This window comes from Pelophylax lessonae (assembly GCF_965119305.1).
Source record: "Pelophylax lessonae genome assembly, chromosome: 11".
Taxonomy (NCBI): Eukaryota; Metazoa; Chordata; class Amphibia; order Anura; family Ranidae; genus Pelophylax; species Pelophylax lessonae.
The window spans coordinates 118,318,339-118,334,757 of NC_138778.1; the positions used below are offsets into that span (position 1 = coordinate 118,318,339).

General features: G+C 42.7%; 1 protein-coding gene across 1 annotated transcript in view; it reads left to right on the top strand.

Annotated features, from left to right (window-relative positions):
• The window catches only part of KCNH4 (potassium voltage-gated channel subfamily H member 4), a 568,276-nt gene extending 554,116 nt beyond the window's left edge, over window positions 1-14,160 (top strand). Inside the window, exon 16 of the mRNA XM_082271443.1 lies at window positions 13,034-14,160. Coding sequence (XP_082127569.1) covers window positions 13,034-13,654 — 621 coding nt within the window. The 3' untranslated portion in view covers window positions 13,655-14,160. The remainder of the gene's footprint in view (window positions 1-13,033) is intronic.
• Window positions 14,161-16,419: the final 2,259 nt, after the last annotated feature.

Here is a 16,419-nt window from a genome sequence, read left to right on the forward strand (position 1 = left end):
TGAAGTTAAGTGCTGAATGAAGCAAACCAAGAGAAGATCTGGCTTTTTTTTCCTGCATTTTACCCTCTCCCCAGTGTCTGAGCAAATTAAAAGAACCATCAAAAATAAATGGAGTATTTTGCAGGAGGATAAGCTGTGGAAGGAGAAATGCCCTGAATTACTTTATGTGTGTTGTAAAAGATGCCTGATTATAAAAGACACGAGTAATATAGAAACAGGCAAGGGGAACTTTAGATGTGGTTACTGTATTTCTCATGGGTCCCTTACTTGGGTAGTGACCATTGATCAATTTGAAAGCGCGTATGGCTAGGTGATGATTTCATCAGTTGTAGTTTGTCTATATGCTGACCTGCCACACGCTGCTGCTTTAGAAACTAAGCAGATGCATAATGCTGCTGTGGCCCCATGGGTTTCAAGGATACGTTTTGAGTTTCTCAGATCAATTCGGTTTTGGGATTTGAATGTTTTATTATTTGAATTGTGTGTACTGCTTTGTGACCATTGATTAGACTTATAACTTCTTAAAGCCTTATTTAAACCCAAATGCAAACAATGTAGTATATTGCAGCTTGCCCATCATTATATGTGCATTCATTTTATTCTTTCCCTCTTTTACCTGGTGATCTGCCCAGTAACACACCTCCTGTATTAGAGTGCCTCCACTCTGGACAAAGGGGCAACAGAATCGATCAACTTGGTACCTTCAGCCTGCCCATTAATGGTTCTAATTTCAGCTTGTTTCTGCTGAACCGGTCGAGATTCAAACCGTGTATGGCCGGGTGACCAGGTGAAAGTAAAAGAAATAAAGCTTATCACTTAATGTACTGCGGACAGGTGGCCAGTGCAGGCAAAGCAATGTACTGGTACGTCACTGCCTGCTTTCGGGTTTAGGGGGCGCCGACACCCGCTGTAATTGTACACAGTGGGAGTCTGTCAGCAGGGATAAGAAACAAAGCAATCTTTAGTAAAAAAGTAGCACACATTACACATTGTTAGGCACATATTTAACCCCTTGATCAGCCTAGATGTTAACCCCTTCCCAGCCAGTGTCATTAGTATAGTGTGCAGTGATGGTGGACCTTGGCACCCCAGATGTTTTGGAACTATATTTCCCATAATGCTCATGCACTCTGCAGTGTAGTTTAGAATCATGGGAAATGTAGTTCCAAAACATCTGGGGTGCCCAGGTTTGCCATCACTGGTATAGTGACAGTGTATATTATTATCACTAATCACTGTATTAGTGTCACTGGTGATGTCAGTGGCAGTTAGTCAGTTCTCAAAATAGCAGGAGTGTAGGCGCAAACAGGTATGATAACCTCATATGTAATTAAAAACTCCACAATAAGGACATCATAAACAAGTCTATAAATGAATACGAAAAGTCCATAGGTGTGTGCCCTTGGGGAGCTCTTCAAAGGAACAGAAGCATACTCTCTTTTAGACACAGGAGAAACAAATGGAAGCGCCTTTAAGTGCAAACCCTTATAAAAAATTGAATAAATCATAAAATAGAGGCTCTATTGCTCATATGCTTTCTGCCTGAAGAAAGAGCGTGCATGCCTCATGGCCTTACTGTGAATGCTCTGAAACGCTTTACAGCTCCTACTTCGGTGATGTCATCCCAACGATCACTGCTATTAGTAGTATAAAAAAAAATTCAACATATGTACCATAGTTTGTAATTAAATATAAAAAAAATACTGCACCAATGTCTTCCAAATGAGCTGCAGACACTGCAACACAACAATGTTGTAATGGAGTCAGATAATAGAAAAAAGTGCCGCCCTAGATCAATAACTATGTCAGACTACCAAACAAATAGTTAAATATGACCGTTAAGAAACACTCCGTATATAATCATGAGGAGCAACTGTCGGTGCAATATGTACTAAAGTGCAATGTGACAAATATGTAAACAATTAACAAAAATTCAATGATATGTGCAAAAAACTATGATAAATAAAGTGCATAAAGAGAATTGTGCAAAAAACAATACATGTGCAAAAATGACAATGATAAATACACTTCATATATAAATTGTGAAAAGCAAGTAGATAAGTTCCTCAATCCACAATAAAGGAGTGCTCTGAGTTAAAGTCTATATCCAAAGGAAAAACGTGTTCTGCAACTGTTTGCCCTGTGCAAAACCACTTCACAGAGCAAGTAAGTATAAGTCTGCATTCACACTGGTACGACTTGTCAGGCGACTTGGTCAGTCTGACAAGTCACGCACCGTCACGTCCCATAGTGTAGTACAGAACCGGTTCTAATAGGAGCGACACAAGTCGCTCCGACTTAGAAAAAGGGTCCTGTACTACTTCGGGGCGACCTGGAGCGACTTGCATAGACATTCATTTTATGAAGTCCGTGCAAGTCGTGCCGAAGTTGTGGTGCACGCGGCTTCACAGGTCGCCCCCGAAGTCGTGCCGCTGCAGTGTGAACCGACACTAACAAGTTTGTTATTTTTATAGAAAAAAAAAAAAACAACAAGACTTTACAATCACTTTAAACCCAAAAACAAAAATGGAATATATTGCAGCTTACCAATGTTTAAATGTGGTGGCTGTATTCATTTTCTATTATTAGGCTTTCCCCCCTCTGTTTTCACCTGGTGATCCGGCCAGTAACACACCTCCTGTATTACATTGCTCCAACTCTCAGTTCTCCGCTCATTCTTCTCTCTCTCAGCTGCCAGATATGGAGCTTTTCTTAATGGTCATATTTAACCATAGTTTGTAGATGCTAAAAAACTTTCACGCAAACCAAGTAATATACACTTATTGGGATTTTTTTACCAAAGACATGTAGCTGAATACATTTTGGTCTAAATTTATGAAAAATCTTTTTTCATTTAGATAATAAAAAAAATACAAAGACCCAGTGGTGATCTAATACCACCAAAAGAAAGCTCTATTAGTGTGAAAAAAATATATATATCAAATAAAATTTTGTTTGGGTAAGGTGTTCCATGACCGAGCAAGTAGCGCAGTGCTAAATAGCAAAGAATGGTAAAACCTCCCGGAACCGAGGTGGTTAAAAAAAAGAGAGAGAAAGAGAAGAGTATGCAATGATGCTTTAGAACGGTGGTTTCCAAACTGTGTCCTGGGGGCTGGATGCGGCCATTTGCTTGTCTTTATCCAGCCCTTGGGGCAATATCCCCCCCCCCCCCCCCCCACTGATACAAGACACTAATCTGTCAACTGACACCAACGATGGCGCATCTTTTCTTCCACTGAGACCACTAATGGAGCACTATTCCTCCCTTTGATCCAACAATGGAGCACTATTCCTCCCCCTTTACCAAATGGGCCAATGTTTACTCCCACTAATGCCAGGAAAATTTCCACTCCCACAGGCCAGTCCAGCCCCCTTAAAGCCTGAAGGACAATAAACTGCCCCTTTTGTTTAGAACATTTGAAGAACCCTGCTTTAGAAGGCAAGCAAAGACAAAATAAGTAGAATTACTGTATAAGAAAGAGCTTTAATAGCAGGCTACTTTTATCAGTAAAGTTCAACTTTAATTGTCAAGAGATCCTGCACTACACTATATGACCAATAGTTTGTGGACAACTGAACATCACACCTCTATTTTTACAATATTTTATTTCAAGACAACACACAGTAAGTACAAAAACCACAACTCCGGCAAGTTTGGAATAAAACATGATTATGGAAAATTAGACACAGCCAAAGCCATTGCATACATAAGAGGCAGAAAAGTGTATGACAAGATGACCCAGAATAGCAGGTACTAGGGAGTCTCTGTATGCCCGCGTGGCATTTTACACGGTAGAAACCGTTATTATAAAGAAGGAGAAAAAGAATGCAGCAGCTCCTTGTACTCCTCAAAGTAGATAAATTTGTGCCAGTAGAACCATTTTTTGAGGAATTTCGTCGGAAGGCCTTTTTCTGTGGCCACCAGGTCTTCCATCTCATTGATTTCAACCAGAAGGTTATGGATGGCGGCTATGTCTGCTTCCGGAAAAGTGGGATACAGACCTTTGCCGCTGCGAGCAGAAGAGGTAAAATGGATTGCCTGTAGACCTTATTCGGAAACCCCTGGTGGTGCAGAAGAAAAAAACACATGAACTTAATGTAGCTCGCGGTCAGTGAATTTTTGGGTTATACAGTGAACCTCCTACCAATAAGACTGTTTATTGCTGTATGTACCACCAAGTCAACTTTTTAAACCCGGATTCCTGGTGCTAAGAACAAATAGAGGTTTTGTAAGACAACAGAAAAATTCTCTCCACCTGTTTATCCATAAAGTTCAACCCCAAGTCTCCTTCCCACCTGGCTATATAGGGAGGTCTGAAGTCCAGGTTCGGAGATATCAACATTTGATAGATCTGAGAAACCGCATGGCGCAATGGAGAACGCTCCATGCAAAGAAGCTTGAACTTGGTGAGGAGTTTCCTAAAGGCATCCGGGGAGGGGGGGAGAGTCAATAAAGTGGGCTAACTGTAATTTTTGCCAAAAAGATAGTTCTGCAAACACCAGGCCATCTATAATCCGCTGTCGAGTAACCCATTGTTTATTTATAATAAAGTGCCAGGCCTGAGACAACAGAGCTGATTTCAAGTCCTGAAATCTAGAGTCATGTAGGTCAGGGCTGAAGGCAGGGTTGCCAACTAAAGGGGTAAGCGGAGAAGGGCTTGAAGCAATAGAGAAATCCCGGAATGCCTTAAAGCAGATCTGCCAGGTTTCTCCCACCGTGGGGTGGTCGAGGACCCGAGAGGGCAGATCTGTTTGACACCACGGCACTGATTCCTGTGGAATCCCTGAAAGGGTCTTCTTGTTTTCTACTTGTACCCACAGTTTAGGAGGTCCATGTCGGCACCAATCCAACACTCTGGTCAGATGGCATGCCATGTGATACAGGTTAGCATCTAGTAGAGCCATACACCCCAGCTGCTTCAGTAAGCGCAGAATCAACTGTGCAAGATGAGTGGCTTTTGGGCCCAAAGGAAATTAACAAAAGTCTGATTGACAGCATGCAGGAAGGGGCCCGGGATGTGAATTGGGAGGGCCTGGAAATGGTAGAGCTAATGAGGCATAATAGTCATCTTGACAATCTTACATCGTCCAAACCAAGAGAACAGGCTGTGCTGCCACGATACAAAGTCTTTTTTAATAGCAGTCAAAAGAGGAGAAAAGTTTTGTGAAAAGACTAGGTAGCAAGATGCCCAGATATTTGATTTGGGTGAAGTGTCCCATTTGAAGGGGAAATCAGTCCGAAGAAGAGTAACCATCGAGGTTGGTATAGATACTATCAATGCTTCTGATTTACAATAATTGACCCTAAAAAAAGATAATTTCTCATAGGTCTTCAATTCTGAGAGCCGGTTCGGGAAGGAGACCAAGGGATTCGATGAAAAGAACAGTAGGTAGTCAGCTTATGCCGCAATCTTAGGGGCCAACGCCACATCTAGATGAAGGACGGTGACATCTAGATTGTTTCTGACGAGCATAAAAATGGCTCAAGATTTAAGATAAATATCAGGGGGAAAGAGGACACCTCTAACGCATCCTATTAAGGCGCTTTTCCACTGCATGGAACCGTACCGGTTCGGCACGCTTTTGTGCTTTTCCACTGCGGTACCGCATGGTATAGGGTCGGAACGGTTCGGTACGGTACGGTATAGGTTTGCTTTTCCACTGCATGGAACCGAATGGTACGGTACGGTACGGCTCTGAAAAAACAGTACCTACTCGATTGTGGTTCCAACAGGTACCAAACTGGTACCATATCCCACAATCCTTTGCATGCAGTCACTACTAGCCACTGATTGGTCAGAGAATCACACCCACCCCGTTGTTATCCCACCCACTTAACTTTAGTACTACTTTAGTGGAAAAGCAAACCTATACCGTACCGTACCGAACCGTTCCGACACTATACCATGCGGTACCAGCAGTGGAAAAGCAAACCGGGCCAAGCAGGGCCGAGTAGAGCCGAGCCGGTACTAGCCGGTACTTGCAGTGGAAAAGTGCCATTAGTGATCCCGAAATGATGAGAGATGGCCATTCACTTTTACTTTAGCAGAGGGACAGGAGTAAACATCAGAAATCCAGTGCATCATCTGCTGACCTAGACTGATATGTCCAAGAGTCTCTGTCAGGAAGACCTAGTTCACCTCATCAAACTCCTTTTTGGTGTCGGCTGAGAGGAGCAACATAGGAATTTTCCAAATCTAAGCCTCATGGATCAAGTTAATAGCCTTGGCTGTATGGGGACGAACCCCACCTGGTCATATTGGACCAGTTGGAGGATCAGTTAAATCAGACGCATTGCCAGGATTTTGGTGAACAGTTTAAGTTAGGTGTTCCAAAGGGAAATCGGGTGATAGTTTTTACAGTGTAACGTGTTTTTCCCTCCTTCGCAATTACTGAGATGAGCACGGAGTGCGTCATCCGGGGAGGTGACCCAGGTGCCCGCAGCATTGTATGCCGAAAGAAAATGTGGAATATAAAAAGTCTCCAAAAGTTTTATAATATAAGAGGGATACCCATTTGTGTGTGTGCTATGGCCAAAGCCAATTCCTCTGCCGAAAGAGGCTCCTCCAAAGCAGCCAGATCCTCGTTCGAGAAGCAAAGTAGACCTGGAGCTTTGTATGTGGTCCTAAATGGCAGCCACCCTGAGTCCTCGACAGTAGACTAAGGACAGGGTAGATTGAAAAGTGATGTATAATATCTCTAAAATATATCAGTGACTTCTTCCGTCACATGGACTTATTTTAATTTTCATTAAGAAGTGCAGGGATAAATGTACGAGCTTTTCAAACTCCAAGAGTGCGCGCCAGATGCTTGCCACACTTGTTGCTGTCTTCGTAGAACGTGCATCTACATTTGGCCAGCGTGGCTTTGGGTATGTCCAAAACGAGGGAACGCAATTGATTTCTCAGAAATGTGAGGTCCGTTAGGGTCTTACTGGCCAGCGATTTCTTGTGGATTGCCTCCAGGGCCTTGATCTTCCCTAGAAGATCCACAATTTGTTGGGCTCGCTTTATCCACAATTTGGTTGTTTCTCTTTAGAGATATGAACCAATCTTAATTAAAACTCCCCTGATGTATCCATTATGAGTCTCCCAAACCATCATAGGCACACTTTCTGGGTTCACATTAGAGGACAAAAAATGTCTTAAAATGTCCCTGGAGACCACCTCAATAACCATCGGGTTTTGGTTCAAAGAGTAATTTAGGTTCCACATCCACGGCTTAGGAGCAGGGGACAGCACATATTTGTCCACAAAGACCAGGGTATGGTCCGAGAAAGTAATTGAGATGATGGAGGCGGACTTGACTTTGGACAAGAAAGATTGAGGAAGTAAAAAGAAGTCAATTCTAGTGAATGAGTCATGAGGGTAAGAGTAAAATGTGTAGTCACGTTGATTTGGGTGGAGTACTCAATACGTCTACAAGGTGAAAAGCATGAAAGTTTTTCTTTAAGCATTTCCCTGCAGCATGGGAGACATGGGAGGCATTTCTAGAGGCATCCAGAGCCGGGTCCATGGGGAAGTTCACATCGCCCCCTACTATCACTGCCCCTTCCAAGAAATTGCCCAGTTTGGCAAGAACCGCTTCCAGAAAGATGATCTGGTTCAAGTTAGGAAGATAAAGGTTCACCAAAGTGACCATAGTGCGCCGTATAGACCCCTTTACAAAAAGAAAAAAAACGTGCTCTTCTGCATCACACCACCGATCCCGAAACGTCCAAGGGATCGAACTACGAATCAAGATTCTAACACCCTTTGATCTGGAATCAGGAGAGCAACCATGGTAGGTCATCGGTAGGAAACGGTCATGGAGTTTAAGTGATTTGTCAGCACGAAAATGTATCCCTTTGAAGGAAAGAAATATGAGCTTTCGTATGTTTCAAGTTGGTGAGCACCATGGATTATTTCTCCGGTGTGTTCAACCCCTTTACGTTGATAGAAGCAAGACGGACGGGCTTTGTTTTTCCAGTGGCCATATCTGAGGTTGGAGCATAAATGGGGGATGAAAAACAAAAGGAAGGGGAGAGAGGAGGGGCACAGAAAGTAAGAAGTAGAAAAAGAAAGGTAAAGAGCGGGCAACCGGGAGGTTACCTACTCAGTAAAGCAAACCTAGTACGTTGTAGAAGAGAATTAGTCTCAGAGCGCCCAAGCAGCACAATATGTATATCCCGAAGGACAAAAAAACTGTAGGGTGCAGCCCTATGTGGGGAAAAAAGGTTGAACACAGCAGGGGTCAGAGACTCCCTATTCCAACCCAAGCCTCAATGAAATGAAAAAACCAATGTCATGTGTGGTTAAAACTGAGATGCCAGGCAATGTGGACACTGCTAGCCATGTATAGGCATGTGGGCGAACTGAGTGTATTATAGCCAATGGGCACAAAAAGAAAAGAATAAAACCTAGGACAACATAATAAAACATATCCTGCAAATATGAGCAACAAAGGGGAGTAGCCCCTGGGAGTGAGTATACATATGATAAAACATAATGAGTGTTGCTGAACCATATAGCATATAAACATGTATCCTGAACTAGTGGCCACAGCAACATCAGACACCTACAGATGGCTGCCAAGACAACATGGAAAATGGGAGAAGGGAGAAGGAGATAAAAAGGAAGGGGGAGGGAAGTAAAGGGAGGGTAAAAGGGGGGATGTGCGCAGTAGGAAGCTCATAGACGGAGGGGGAAAAGGAATGGAAAGTGGGTGCTGGGCAGGTGGTGGTGTAGAGTATGGTCCTCGGGAATCACCACAGAAGCAGGTTGGGGGGACAAGGGGTCTGTAAAGGGGTAAAAGTACCCCTTAGGGTAGATCCAGCAGGTATCCGAACAGATAATAAAGAGAACATGAAGCATATCATGTCGAAGACAGTTGTGAAGGTGTAGTAACAGGTCTGAGCCCCTCCTGGCCCGAGAAATGAAGAAATCACCGCAGACCAGCTTAGACCTCACTTTTTTTGGAGCATTTTCTGGGGTTGGGGGTCTGGTCCTCTCTCCTCCTACTTAATGTGCACCACGGCAAACCAGACCGGGGAGACAAAGGATGAAGAGCGGCCATGCAATGGACGCAGACAGTCTTGCAGCGATATCGGCTCTATCTCCAAAAATGTGAATAGGTCTGGTAGGTCTGCATGGCGTCTAAACGGGAAAGAAGAGCCCCCTTTGCGAATGGTCAGCTGTAAGGAAAAGCCCAGCGGTATGTAAGTTTTATGTGGTGTAGTTTCTCTAGCAGGGGTCACAGCATTGCTCTCCTTAGTAAGGTGGCTCTGGAGACATCAGGGAATATGGATATCCACGCACCATCAAAGTCTACTGGTCCCTTAGGCCACGCATTGCTGAGAACCATTTCTTTCTGTGTGTACCTGTGCAGACAGCAGATCACATCTTGAGGGCGATCTGGGTCTTTCGGCTTGGGACCTAGCACCCTGTGCACTCTGTCAAACTCCAGATTAACTGGGGGACTGGAGTCTAGTACTTTGTGGGGGATTTCTGTCACTGTGTCCACCAGGTTCTCTGTCCCAGTCGCCTCTGGTAGTCTCAGGAGATGCAAGTTGTTTCAGTGGCTCCGGTTCTTCAGATCCTCTGTGTGGCGCTGTTCCTCCACCAGCTGGTCCTGGTGAGCTGAGTGCCCCTGTTACAGCTGGGTGATTCTGAGTTCCAGCGCACTAACTGAAGACTCCCCCTTGGACAAGCGGCCATCCAAAAGGTGTACATTTGAGCAGATCTGCTGATAGTCTCGGCAAAGCTGTTCCTCCAGCGGGAGCACCATTGCTTCAATATCGTTCTTCATGGGAAGGGCTTGAAGCAGGGCTTTGATGTCTGAGTCATCTTGCGAGGAGTGTATGGAAAATCCTGGACTGGAAGGGGACTGTCTCGAGGGGTCCAGAATGGCTGGCAGACCCACAAGTGAGTTGGGCACAGATGACTGCAAAGTGGCCATGAATGGAGAAGGTGGCTGTCTAGCAGGCATCAGAGCGCTACGTGGCTCTGGTAGCTTTGTCCTTATGCAGGTGGCTGAGGAACAAGCCTTGGAGGATCCCTTGGTTCTCTGATGTTTAGGATAGCTCATGGCAGACAGAAAGCTGGCATAACAGCGGTGTTAGGCCAGTCAGGATTCTGGAGATCCAGCGAGAAGTGTATTCACTCCACCATGTTCAAGCCACGCCCCGCTATCACACCTCTACTAAAGTGGGCATCCCTTTCCAAAACCACTCACATTAATAAAATGTCGATCCTCCTATTGCAACTTTAACCCCTTTTGCTGTCAGGGCCCTTTTTGCACATTATGTACATTTTATACCTAAAGATTAGTTAAAACCCCGAACATTATGGGGTCTATTTCTAAAAAAAAAAAAAAAAAACTCTTGGAGAATAACTCAACATTTGGGCAAGTGTAACAAATAATAACTGTAATGTTTGTTAAATGTATGTAATGTTTTCTTTGTTGCCTTTAGTTAGGTGACTGTAACAATCCCTAACTATCAGTTCTAAGAGAAAAATAGCCATAAGACCATAAGAGGTAACATTCACCAACAGAGAAATTAGCCTAACACTACAGGCTAAGAATATTCGACCAACAGGGGAAATAATATGAAGGAGACCTTTTCACTGTGTGGAGTCTATGGAGAATCCTGTGCAAATCCCTTTACAAGATAATTATGAGTAGATGACTGGCGACAAAGAGAAGGCAATGTCAGCTCTGTGTATACAAAGAAAAATGGGGGAGCTCAAGTCCTTAATGATGACATTGCATTGACATTGATTGCCCTAAGTGATCCACAGTGGCCTAAGATTGACATGGTCCAGAAACATTTAGACAAAATAAAGGTAAAAAAAAGAACCTGGGCCAGATGGCTTATACCCAAGGGTCCTGAAAGAGTTGTGCTCTGTTACCTCTAGGCCAGTGATGGTGAAGCTTGGCACCCCAGATGTTTTGAAACTACATTTCCCATGATTCTGTATTACACTGCAGAGTGCATGAGCATCATGGGAAATGTTGTTACAAAACATCTGGGGTGCCAACTGCCAAGGTTCGCCATCACTGCTCTGGGCCATTGTTTCTAATTTTTATATACTCTTTAAAAACTGACATAGTACCACTGGATTGGTGTAGGGTCAGTCTGGTGTCTATATTTAAAAGGGTCAAACTCCTCACCAAGTAACTACAGACCTGTTAGTTTAACTTTTATTGTGTTTTTGCTACAAAATAATATTTTAAGCAATAGTAGTGATGGGCCGAACACCCCCTGTTCCATTTGCACCAGAACATCTTGAACAGGAAAAAAATGTTCTAGTGAACATGCAAACTCTAGTAAGGCCTATGGGACACAAACATGAAAAATCAAAAGTCCTCATTTTAAAGGGGTATATGCAAGTTATTGAAATGAAACATGTATGAGGACTCGGGTTTTGCACTAAGGTACACGTATCAATGCAAAAAGATTTTTTTTAAAACGATAGTTTTTCCAGGATCAGTGATTTTAATAATGCTTAAAATTAAACAATAAAAATGTAAAATTCCTTTAAATATAGTGCCTGGGGGGTCCCCTTAATGTGCCTGTAAAGTGGCGCATTTGTACGATTTATGTAGCCTGTTGCAGCAATACTGACATTTCTAAAGGAAAAAATGTCATTTAAACTTGCTCGCAGTTGTAAAGTATTAGATATAAATTATGTAGCGCTAAAACAAATAAAAAAGTCCATATAAAAAGTCAATTTCCAATAAAAGATTATCCCAGTGATATTGCACAGCACCCAATATTGCAAGAGTGAAGAAGGTCCACCACCAAGTAGAGTGTTCAAAACACGCTTACCGGACAAATGAGTATACAGTATTGGACCCTGAGTTATCATACAGGCTGCAACACACTTAGTATTGGATTGGACCAGGCCTCTTCTCAGAGATGGATCTCAGAAATTATACCTCCACAGTACGTCATACCGGAGCCACTCAAAGGAAGGAAATAAAACCCCATTTTTTGAAATATACTGCACTATGAAGGGTTTTATTTCCTTCCTTTGAGTGGCTCCGGTATGACGTACTGTGGAGGTATAATTTCTGAGATCCATCTCTGAGAAGAGGTCCGGTCCAATCCAATACTAAGTGTGTTGCAGCCTGTATGATAACTCAGGGTCCAATACTGTATACTCATTTGTCCAGTAAGCGTGTTTTGAACACTCTACTTGGTGGTGGACCTTCTTCACTCTTGCAATATTGGGTGCTGTGCAATATCACTGGGATAATCTTTTATTGGAAATTGACTTTTTATATGGACTTTTTTAATTGTTTTAGCGCTACATAATTTATATCTTTTTGTCTCGTTTACATATGATCAGTGTATGACCTAAGTGTAGCTGCTTTTTGAGATTTTACTGAGAGATTTTATATTTATCTGCTCATTGTTTTAAGTGTTCTTAGCGCAACTATACTTACATTTTATAGTTGTAAAGTATTGTTGGCTCCCAGGAATACAGATAAAAATTTACTTAAAAAACGGCATAGGGTTTGGTATGGATTTTAAGGAGAACCCCATGCCATAGGGTCTGGCATGGATTTTAAGGGGAACCCCATGCCAAAAAAAATAAAAAAACGGCGTGGGTTCCCCCCCACCCCCAAAATCCATAACAGACCCTTATCCCAGCATGCAGCCTGGCATGCCAGGATGGGGGGGGGGGAGCAAGCGCCCCCCCCTCTTGAACCATACCAGGCTGCTTGCCTTCAACATGGGGAGGGTGTTTTGGGGTGCCCACAAAAGCAACATAATGAATAAATTCCTACAGTATTGGTATATGCTAAATTACAACTCGTAAATGTAACAGAACTTATTTTACAAAAAACTGTTTATTTATACATACAGTACATAGTTTACCATACCTCAACAAATACCTGAATTACTAAAAATGCAGGAAAGACACAATAAAAGAACAAATGCCAAATACTAAATAGGCTCTACTGATTTTATTCTTGTTTGTAATAAAAAAAACTGTTTATGAAATATAATTAGCTAATATAAGAAAATATTCTTTCTATATTACAGATCAACAGTCTCAATCAGGAAGTTTCCCAACTCAGCAAGGAGCTGCAACACATGATGCGCTTATTACAAGCTTTATTAGCTGCCCAACAGTATAACCCACCACTAGCCTGTCCCTACACAGTCCAAGTTGTTTCCACCCCACCTTCAAGCCATATGAGCTGTAATGAGCAACAGCCAAGGCCCAGCTATCCTATGCCACATTCGCTTCATCTGCTACAGGAATCCTCAATGCCCAGGAACCTTGGACATGGATCCATGGCTTCAGATATTCCTTACAACCAAGTCCATTTTACAAGGGTTTCACCAGATACCTGCTCACGTCCTGCAGAGTCTGAGTCCTTTCATCCAGTGAGGGACTGCTGCTACATTCCCTCTAACACCATGTGTTCTCCTGGGACACCATTATCACATGGGGAAATGGAAAGGATGAGGATACAACAACAGACTGAGGAGGCTAACGCAAGCCCAAAGACTAGCTATGGTTCACCAGTCTCTGAACCTTCAGGCACGGGCCGACCAGCTCACACTATGACTTCTCTAAGTTCTGTCCAGTCTTTTACTACTATTCAGAACAATCCAACTCAAGCAACGTCTACTAGGGACCCGAAAACACAAACTTGAGTGCACCGTTAAAATACAGTTGATTAGAGACGTTTCTTAACCTAAACTTGCTGCTTTATAGCACCCATGAAAACCAGAGGAACACATGTCCAAATGTACTTTAAGCAAGCACAAGAAGCCAAACACTACTTATAGAATATATTCTTAATAGCTAGATGCATGTTTATCCTTATACTTAGCAAGTTACCTGAACTACAGATAATGCTTATTGGAAGGTTTACATGCTCTAGTGGAAGATGAGAGGCCTTTGTGTAACCAATGTGGGATGTCATTGGTTTAGTATAATTTATACAGGCTTAAAAGAGCTGTATAAACGTCCTTCAGATACTCTGCTTCCAGACAGCCACATTCTTTTTGAATATTGCCCATCGCTCCAATGTTCATTGTTCAAGACAGATGAGTACGGCTCAAGGTCCCAATTATTTTATAGCACACAGAGTTCTCTAGTCTACCATCCACATCCAGCGTTATTTAAAATGTTTTTCTAACCATGCTTTAGATTTTGCTGGCTTGAGAAATAAACAAAATGCTGGCTTTTCATACTTGCCAGGTATCCAGTTGGCAGAACATCTTCACCACCTACGGGAAAGTGTTACCTTTGTTGTGTTCTTGTGGGTGAAACAAGAAGCACATATTACTGCAGATCTTACTATTTAGTTTTCTAGGAAACAAGATGCCGAGTTTAGTCACTATGGCCCACAAAAACTGAACTATTAGTGTTGGGTGGAGATAGCCCTTTAATCAAGTGAGAGATGGAATAGGCTGCCAAGCAACATACCATGCCTGTTCACCTGTTAGTGCCTATCTGATGCACAACTGTGGCTCACAGGAAAATTTTAATCTAAGATATTAATATGTTTAGAATTGGCTACTGCATATTTCAGAGCACACCACAGCTTGTTGAATTTTTCATTATTATTAAGGTTAAACTAACAGCAGTCCTTTAGGCTGGATCTTTAAATACTATTTGCCTTGCCCATTGGTATTTTTGATGGACCTGGAATCTCTCAAAGAGTTTACACTTAAAATAGGATAGCATCCTTTCTTTTGATTCATCAAAGGATTCTTAAGATTTCAGTTTAAGAAAGTTTGGTTTTCTTACTCTCTCTCTCAAACGGTATTAATAAATAAAAAGGGGTTTTGTAATTCTCAAACAGGGAGGATATCCTGCAGAGGTTCTTGGACCAACTCCCTGTTGTTGCCATAACAATCATGAGCTAGTTTTAGTCCACAGGAGCTGAACTCCAGTTCTTGAGGGACACAGTCATGTTGTTCAGTTCTCGCTTTATAAACTCATTGGTAAAAAAAATCAACGTTGTTCTCTTATAGAAATTGATAAAGGGTCTGTCCACTGAAAACTGTAAAAAGAACAAAAAAGTCTAAATTTGATAGATAAGGGGAGATCTTGGATTTTGAGATCTGCACATCTGCCGCAGACTATCCATTATGTGCCCAACTGTTGTTAGTTTTTTATTTATTTTATGGAGAATCCGGTAAAAGTGGGAATGCTCACAGCTCCAAAGTGAAAAAGAACAGAACCCGTAACCCTGGAATGGAGATTTTCTTCCTAGAGTACCCAAGGTTTATAAGAAGCCAGGTAACTCAGCCCACCAGGCTCAACCTGTAGCTTATGGGTGTCCAACCTTTTGGCTTCTCTGGGCCACATTGAGCGTAGAGATATTTTCTCGGGCCGCATATAAAATATATGCTATAGTTAAGGTATATAAGTAATAAAATGCCGCCGCGCCCATCCCACGCGGTTGCACCCCCCGCACTAATTTAACACAACTAGAGGATGATCAAATTAAATGGAATCAGTATACGGAAGTTTACTTCTTCTGAGAGATATTAAAGGAACACTCTAACCACCATGACCACTTCAGTGATTTGAAGTGGTCATGGTGGGTAGGAGTCAGAAACACTGCACATGCTCACATCCCCCCCCCCCTCCCCTCTGAGGCAGCCTCTGCCTACATTAGTTGGAAGCCGCTGTGGCCATGCCCCCGACCCGACTTCCTTCCTCCCCAGCAAAAAAAAAAATTGTCAGGGGGCAGTGGGCCGCATTACCTGGGGTTCCGGGCCGCATGTGGCCCCCAAGCCGCAGGTTGGACATGCCTGCTGTAGCTGAAATATTGTTTTTGGTTGGACCACCCCTTTAAATGCAAATATGTCCCTGCATGGGCATAGGAGAAACATGTACATTTGGCAAACCTTGAGAACCAGAGTTAAGCACCTCTGGTGTGGATTTTTCTCTGCTGAATTCCACATTCCACACTTTCTAACATTCAGAAAACCCACAGATAATCCAGTTTTCCAGCATCTGCCCAAGATAATTACAGATGATTTAGATGCCGTTGCTGTTTAAATCAATGAATCATGTCATAGTTTTGAGGCTGGTTCACATGTCCGCAGTGCTCAGAGCTGACCTGTGGTTTACCATTGTGTTTTTAGCACACCACAGCTCAATGCAGAGGTGATCTTTACCCCTCTGACATGTTTTCTGTTCCACTTGGACAATTTAGGTGGATTATTCAAAGCAATTTATGTGGTAACTAACAAACGAATTCGCTTTGCGTAACCTTTCATCATTAACAAATGATTGACCTGAAAATTAACCTAGACTCAAGTGAGTATAGTTCACAGAAAGGTGAATGAATAGCTTGCTTTTCACCTTCAACTGTATTATAGATAAACTACTTGCGTTAATTTATGTAGGTCATAGGAGGATTTAAATGGCCATCTGAGAATAATTGGGCTTGAGCCAA